General features: G+C 36.6%; 1 protein-coding gene across 3 annotated transcripts in view; it reads right to left on the bottom strand.

Moving 5' to 3' along the window:
• mapk8ip2 (mitogen-activated protein kinase 8 interacting protein 2) overlaps nt 1–4,205 on the bottom strand; it is a 61,682-nt gene extending 57,477 nt beyond the window's left edge. The window contains exon 1 of one of the 3 annotated variants that reach the window (XM_061969143.2): nt 3,912–4,205. In XM_061969143.2, the coding sequence (XP_061825127.1) occupies nt 3,912–3,976 (65 nt within the window). In that variant the 5' untranslated portion in view covers nt 3,977–4,205. The remainder of the gene's footprint in view (nt 1–3,911) is intronic. The other 2 variants (XM_061969144.2, XM_061969145.2) reach the window with 2 other exon arrangements.
• Between the last annotated feature and the right edge of the window lie 4,714 nt (nt 4,206–8,919).

An 8,919-nucleotide genomic window follows, 5' to 3' on the forward strand; every position in this document is an offset into this window, starting at 1 on the left:
GCCAGAGGTGTCACTGAGGGCCACATGGCAGTTATGTTTGGCCCCAGAGGGCCGCTTCTAACAGTCAATACTTTTATTACACCTTTTTTTGATGCATTTTATTAGTAGATTTTTAAAAAAAAACTAAAATGTAAAAAAAAATAAGTTGCAATAATGTCACCTGAAAATGTAGTGTATATTACTGTACATGTAGTGTATATTACTGTACATGTAGTGTATATTACTGTACATGCAGTGTATATTACTGTAAATGTAGTGTATATTACTGTACATGTAGTGTATATTACTGTACATGTAGTGTATATTACTGTAAATATAGTGTATATTACTGTACATGTAGTGTATATTACTGTACATGTAGTGTATATAACTGTACATGCAGTGTATATTACTGTACATGTAGTGTATATAACTGTAAATGTAGTGTATATTACTGTACATGTAGTGTATATTACTGTACATGTAGTGTATATGACTGTACATGTAGTGTATATTACTGTACATGCAGTGTATATTACTGTATATGTAGTGTATATTACTGTACATGTAGTGTATATAACTGTACATGCAGTGTATATTACTGTACATGTAGTGTATATGACTGTACATGTAGTGTATATTACTGTACATGTAGTGTATATTACTGTAAATGTAGTGTATATTACGGTAAATGTAGTGTATATTACTGTAATGTAGTGTATATAACTGTACAGGTAGTGTATATTACTGTACATGTAATTATATAACTGTACATGTAGTGTATATAACTGTAAATGTAGTGTATATTACTGTACATGCAGTGTATATTACTGTAAATGTAGTGTATATGACTGTACATGTAGTGTATATTACTGTACATGTAGTGTATATTACTGTGAATGTAGTGTATATGACTGTACATGTAGTGTATATTACTGTAAATGTAGTGTATATGACTGTAAATGTCGTGTATATTACTGTAATGTAGTGTATATAACTGTACATGTAGTGTATATTACTGTACATGTAGTATATATTACTGTAAATGTAGTGTATGTTACTGTACATGTAGTGTATATTACTGTACATGCAGTGTATATTACTGTAAATGTAGTGTATATTACCGTAAATGTAGTTTTTATGACTGTAAATGTAGTGTATATTACTGTACATGTAGTGTATATGACTGTAAATGTAGTGTATATTACTGTACATGTAGTGTATATTACTTTAAATGTATATTACTGTACATGTAGTGTATATTACTGTACATGTAGTGTATATTACTGTAACTGTAGTGTATATTACTGTGCATGTAGTGTATATAACTGTAAATGTTGTGTATATTACTGTAAATGTAGTATATATAACTGTAAATGTAGTGTATATTACTGTACATGTAGTATGTATTACTGTACATGTAGTGTATATTACTGTAAATGTAGTGTGTATATAACTGTAAATGTAGTGTATATTACTGTAACTGTAGTGTATATTACTGTACATGTAGTGTATATTACTGTAAATGTAGTGTATGTTACTGTACATGTAGTGTATATTACTGTACATGCAGTGTATATTACTGTAAATGTAGTGTATATGACTGTAAATGTAGTGTATATTACTGTAATGTAGTGTATATAACTTTACATGTAGTGTATATTACTGTACATGTAGTATATATTACTGTAAATGTAGTGTATGTTACTGTACATGTAGTGTATATTACTGTACATGCAGTGTATATTACTGTAAATGTAGTGTATATTACTGTAAATGTAGTTTTTATGACTGTAAATGTAGTGTATATTACTGTAAATGTAGTGTATATTACTGTACATGTAGTGTATATTACTTTAAATGTATATTACTGTACATGTAGTGTATATTACTGTAAATGTAGTGTATATTACTGTACATGTAGTGTATATAACTGTAAATGTTGTGTATATTACTGTAAATGTAGTATATATAACTGTAAATGTAGTGTATATTACTGTACATGTAGTATATATTACTGTACATGTAGTGTATATTACTGTAAATGTAGTGTATATTACTGTACATGTAGTGTATATTACTGTAAATGTAGTATATATAACTGTAAATGTAGTGTATATTACTGTACATGTAGTGTATATGACTGTACATGTAGTGTATATTACTGTAAATGTAGTATATATAACTGTAAATGTAGTGTATATTACTGTGCATGTAGTGTATATTACTGTAACTGTAGTGTATATTACTGTACATGTAGTGTATATGACTGTACATGTAGTGTATATTACTGTAAATGTTGTGTATATTACTGTGAATGTAGTGTGTATTACTGTACATGTAGTGTATATTACTGTAAATGGAAAAACAGTACTGCTGTTTTTATGGTTAAAAAAAAAGAAAAAGGCAGCTCAGTTGCCAGAATTTTACTGTAAAATGTACATTTGTTTTTTTTTTACTGTAAATAAAAAAAAAACTGCAATTTTACAGTAAAATGTTAGCACCTGAGCTGACAGTTTGTTTGTTACTTTTTTACCACAAATCAACAAGTGTATATTTTTGGGTGTATTACTGTAAATGCCAAAACGGTACCACAGTTTATTACAGTAAAAAAAAAAGTACAGGGTTTGTTTTTTTTCATTTAGAGAAAAATGGTGTAAAAAAGCACAGTAAATGTCACAATTTGAGCATGAAATCTATTGCTACTTTTACATTGCACTATTTGATGGATAACTTGCTTGGAAATCATGATTATTAGTATTTATTTCTATTTAAAACATGGTTTTGAATGTTTGATCATATATAATTAGACAATATCAACATCATTTATGCAGTACATATATATAATAATAATAATAATAATAATAATAATAATAGTAATAATAATAATAATAACAATAATAATAGATTTTATTTGTAAAAAGCACTTTACATTGAGTAAACAACCTCAAAGTGCTACAGTGTATTAAAAAATAAAATAAAAAGATAATAAAAAAATAAAATAAAAACTAGAACAGCCAAATAGCTACAACTAGTATGCATATATCTAAAATTAAAAAAAGTTTTAAAAAAAAAAGAAGGGTTTTTAAGCTTTTTTTTTAAAGCATCCACAGTCTGTGGTGCCCTCAGGTGGTCAGGGAGAGCGTTCCACACAGACTGGGAGCGGCGGAGCAGAAAGCCCCGGTCTCCCATTGTTCGTAGCTTTGTCCTCACTATTATTAGTATTAATTTCTATTTTAAAACATGGTTTGAATGTTTGATCATATATAATTAGACAATATTTAAGTTAACATCATTTACGGAGTACATATATTTATATAATTTTTTCTCTCCCAAAATAGAAAGAAAGAATACATTTAGTAAAAAAAAAGTGGCTTTCTGCTCCGCCGCTCCCAGTCTGTGGAACGCTCTCCCTGACCACCTGAGGGCACCACAGACTGTGGATGCTTTTAAAAAAGGCTTAAAAACCCTTCTTTTTTTTAAAAAAAAACATTTTTATAGATATATGCATACTAGTTCTAGCTATCAGGCTGTTCTAGTTTTTATTTTATTTATTTTTTTCAATACACTGTAGCACTTTGAGGTTGTTTGCTCAAAGTAAAGTGCTTTTACAAATAAAATCTATTATTATTATGATAAAAGTACTTAATTGATGCATATTATTTCCAGGGGCCAAATCTGGCCCCCGGGCCTTGACTTTGACACCTGTGCTTTAAGCGATGTTGTATGATAAATCCCCTCTGGCATCAATCACAATCAGGGCGTGGCCTGTTCGGCAACAACAACAACCATCACTTCCGGTCACATCTGCTGTGTTTATGGCAATATATTGTTCCTATTAATGATCGAAACCATTGTTTCCCGTCACATGACGTGGATGCTTAATCCACGAGCGTGAAAAGCCGCCCCATCCCCCCCACCCAGCGTGTTACCTGCAGCCCGGGGGGGAGAGGGAGTGGAAGGTGGAGAGGGAGAACATCTCAGCCCGGTCCGCCATCTTCTGACTCACAGCCGCTGCAGACAATCAAGAGCAGTCCATCCACGGCACGGCGGGTATCTCCTCCACGCACACGATCCACGGATCTTCAAAGCAGTGACCAGGGCCGCTCGGATCAGACCAGCTCGCTGGGCGTCATCGAGTCGTGCAGACGGGAGGAGGATTACGGCCGGAAACTGGGTGCAGCAGGTCCGCTGGGAAAAAACACGTCCGACACGGCGTCTGTGGATGCTGCGTGGGTCGGCAGTGCGGCGACAGGGAGGAGAGGAGAGGAGAGGAGAGGAGAGGAGAGGAGAGCGTCACAGAGTGGGATGCAGGAAGAGGGAGGAGAGGGATGCTCCACCGCCGGTGACGTCATCCAAAAATAAAGAGCACTGCGCGTTAAAATGTTGTTATTTATATATTTACAAACTTATTTGTTGTGTACATGAATATGTTTATATTCATTACAATTTATTTGTTCATTATATAATAGTATAGTACACACAGTGCAGTTACCCACATGTGCCACTAGAGGTCACTCACTGCCTAGCAATGTCCAGGCAGGAAGTTGTTGACGTGACGCCTCAATTCTACTTCCGCTAAGTAGCAGTGATGACAACAATAATAATAACAATAGTTGTCAACTTTTTTTCACTAAGTACCACCTCAGAAAAAAAATATATATATATATCTATTAGAGATGCGCGGTTTGCGGGCACAACCGCGGAGTCCGCGGATTATCCGCGGATCGGGCAGATGAAATTTTAAAAAATTTGATTTAATCCGCGGGTCAGGTCGGGCGGTTGAAAAAAAAAAAAAAAGATTTTAAATAGATTCAGGCGGGTGGCAGTTAAACCAATTGGGAAATATATATACATAGTTAAATGTTGTTACCCACATACGAAAAACGAGCAGGCACCTGCAGCATATGCCACAACAGAAGAAGAAAAAAAAAGAAGAGATGGACACTTTTACGGAGCGGAGAAGGGACGCCTCGCCGGGGTCCGGGACCGAGGCCCCTTCCCCCGAGAGGGCCCCACCGGGAGCCGTAGCTGAGGCGATCCGCGAGAAGGGCCCGACGCACGTCCAGGGTCACCACCGCGCCCACCGCACCGACACCCCGCCTCGTCCGCCTTCGCCGCGGCCGGCGTCACGCGCAGCAGGTAAGCAGCTTACCTGCCCGCCACCCCCGTGGCCGGGGGCTCGTAACAGGGGTCACTCCGCGCGCTCCGCCCGCGCAGCTTACCTGCCCGCCACCCCCGTTGCCGGGGGCGCGTAACAGGGGTCACTCCGCGCGCAGTGCGCTCACGAAAGGGGTGGGGCTCACCCTGGTTGATATAGACAGCAGGACGGTGGCCATGGAAGTCGGAACCCGCTAAGGAGTGTGTAACAACCCACCTGCCGAATCAACTAGCCCTGAAAATGGATGGCGCTGGAGCGTCGGCACCATACCCGGCCGTCGCCGGCAGCGAGACGCGCTTGGAGGTGCGCTCAGCGCGGCTCCCATATGATTGCGCACTGGTGTGCGTCTGGGCCGTGACAGCGTGGCACGCGAATGTCTGTGCTGCATTGGATCAGTCTCCTTTCTTTAACAGGCAAAAGCTTTATAACCTCACTAATGCCTTGCATCGTCTATATTAGATATATAACAACGGGCGGGTGCGGGCGGATGCGGTTCTGATTAAATGTTAGGTCGGGTGGATGGCGGATGGTTGACGACTTTCTGATGCGGTTGCGGATGAAATAATTGCCTATCCGCGCATCTCTAATATACATATATATACATATATATATATATATATATATATATATATATATATATATATATATATATATACATATACATATATATATATATATATACATATATATATATATATACATATACATATATATATATATACACATATATATATATATATATATATATATATATATATATATATATATATATATATATATATATATATATATATATATATATCTACATCCTGAAAAACTGTGTTTAGATAATTGATACTTCAAACTTGCATAAATAAATCTTAAGGAATATAAAATAACTTGGCTTCTGAGAGCTTCAAAATGTGATGAATAAAATGCTAAAGTTGTTGATAAACAAGCAATTATTTTAATAATTAAATATGGTCATTTTAAATGAATTATTAAGATAATTTAATTATTAATTATTTCCAATATGTCTATTTTAATGTGTAATTCTATGGTAAATATAGTAAAAATGTATTTAGTTTAAAAAAAAAAATATATATATATATATATTTATTTTTAGGTAAGATAAACATAATAATACAGTTTATCTCTAGTCTGGATGATTTAGTTCTTGTCACCCTGTTGTCCTCCCTTCATAAAAAAAGGCTGTCCTCACTCAGGTCCGCATAAAGCTGGAGGGGGCGTGGCCTCCAGCTCCAGCTGAAAATCGGGAGATTTTCGGGAGAATATTTGTCCCGGGAGGTTTTCGGGAGAGGTGCTGAATTTCGGGAGTCTCCCGGAAAATTCGGGAGGGTTGGCAAGTATGACTTAAACAAGTTGAAAAACTTATTTGGGTGTTACCATTTAGTGGTCGATTGTACGGAATATGTACTTCACTGTGCAACCTACCAGAGGTGTGGACTCGAGTCACATGACTTGGACTCGAGTCAGACTCGAGTCATGAATTTGATGACTTTAGACTCGACTTGACAAAATGTAAAAAGACTTGCAACTCGACTTAGACTTTAACATCAATGACTTGTGACTTCACTTGGACTTGAGCCTTTTGAATTGACATGACTTGACATGACTTGCTACTTTCCCCAAAACCCAAAGATGAAAAAGTTATTCGGGAGCGCTCCGTATTTTTCATTGTGTACTTGTCTATCAGCGTTGCGTGTGTCAGCTGGTGTGCGCTCAGTACAACAGCCAATCAAATTAGATCTACTTTGTTTTCATCACACAGCATTCATCCAATCAAATTGCAGGAAGAAGACATGTCCAAACCACACACCAGTGAACAAAAAATGATACCTAAAATAAATTCGTTTGGGTATAAAAATTACGTGGTGGTCAACACAAAACGGTTTGCAGTATGCAACACATGCGGTTCGAAAATTACTGATGATGAAGAGGCAACAACTTCCAACTTCGTCCGGCATTTGAAGTTGCACAAAGAACGGTAAGTTTTGAATGTAAGATAACGTTTATTGGCTAAGTAACGTGACTTTTATTTTCTGTGTAGTTAAATCAGTGAGGCTGTAAACTCACTGCTAACGTTATAACGTTATTGCAAACACGGGAATCTGTTGCAGTTCACTACCTTATTCATACTTTTTGTTCAGTGATTTTTTTCAAGCAGGGTTACGTTAGTTAATATATCACACGTAACGTTAGACGGCGGTCAGCAGCACCGCGTATTTTAGCCACCTAAAAAAAAGACAAAAATAGTCAAATAAAGGTCAGTTAAAATGTATACTATATTATGAATATGTGTACCGTTTTAGCTAGCTTTCTGACATACTGTTGGTTGTTTACCTCAGTGGTCCCCAACCACCGGGCCACGGCCCGGTACTGGTCCGTGGATCGATTGGTATCGGGCCGCACAAGAAATAATTTCTTTTTTTTTTCTTTTTTTAATTAAACCAACATAAAAAACACAAGATACACTTACAAGTAGTGCACCAACCCAAAACAACTCTCTCCCCCCTTTTGTTCTGGGCATTGAACATGAAGACTCTTCCTTCACTGTTCCGAGTGGCCATGAGAGTCTTGGCAGTGCCTGCCTCCAGTGCTCCAGTGGAGCGAGTTTTCAGCCATGGTGGCATCATACTACGCCCCCATCGTGCACAAATGACTGACAGACTCTTGGCTAATTTGGTCTTTTGCAAATGCAATGCAGCATAGGGCCCTGACATATAAAAAGTACAACTTTTTTGTTATGTTCACGTATATGTCATGTTTTTTCAATGTTAACACTTTTGTACAAATAAGTACATTTGCACTTTATTTTTCAATGTGTTTGTTCTGTAAAGGAATGAGTTAATGTTTAAAATGACTGGTTAATAGTGCTATTATAAAGTGCAATGTCAGCAGAATATTCTTTCCTGCAATTTAAAATGCACTTGTTTTAATAAATAAATACAGCGTTTGAAAAGCATACACAATCTGTGTTAATATATTAGTCTGTGGTTAAAAGGACTTGAAAGGACTCGAAACTCAAAATGCAGGACTTAGGACTTGTTGAGACTTTCCAGTCTTGACTTTGGACTTGACTCGGGGCTTGCCTGTCTTTACTCGGGACTTGACTCGGACTTGAGGGCAAAGACTTGAGACTTACTTGTGACTTGCAAAACAATGACTTGGTCCCACCTCTGCAACCTACTAATAAAAGTCTCAATCAATCAATCAAAACACATAGAATCATCATACTGCTGTGATTATATGCATCAAGTGTTCATTCAAGGCTGAGGCAAAATATCGAGATATATATCGTGTATCGCAATATGGCCTTAAAATATCGCAATATTAAAAAAAGGCCATATCGCCCAGCCCTAGTTTCAATGATGCCATTTCTGTTTGTCATGTATAATTTTGTCTATTTTGTGTTTATCCTTGAATAAACAGGTCAGTTTCTTGTTACCAACCATTGTGTATTATTCAAACTCCCCTAATTCAGCTGGCTAGTTGTTATCAAGAGTACTAAAACCCTTTTCAACATGATTCTGACAACTAAGTAGGCTAAATAACTTTAAACTTTAATACATGCTCGGATAGGCCAGTATCGGTATCGGATCGGAAGTGCAAAAACCTGGATCGGGACATCCCTAATGCAGATCACGACACCAGCGTTTCAAACAAACAATAGCAATTTTATTTCCATCAAATGGAAACATTTACAATCTGACTTGGGAAAAAAAAAAGTGGCTTTTATTAAATATTCATGTCATTACAAAGCGACAATGCAACAGAAG

This window comes from Nerophis lumbriciformis, linkage group LG08 (assembly GCF_033978685.3).
Source record: "Nerophis lumbriciformis linkage group LG08, RoL_Nlum_v2.1, whole genome shotgun sequence".
Lineage (NCBI taxonomy): Eukaryota > Metazoa > Chordata > Actinopteri > Syngnathiformes > Syngnathidae > Nerophis > Nerophis lumbriciformis.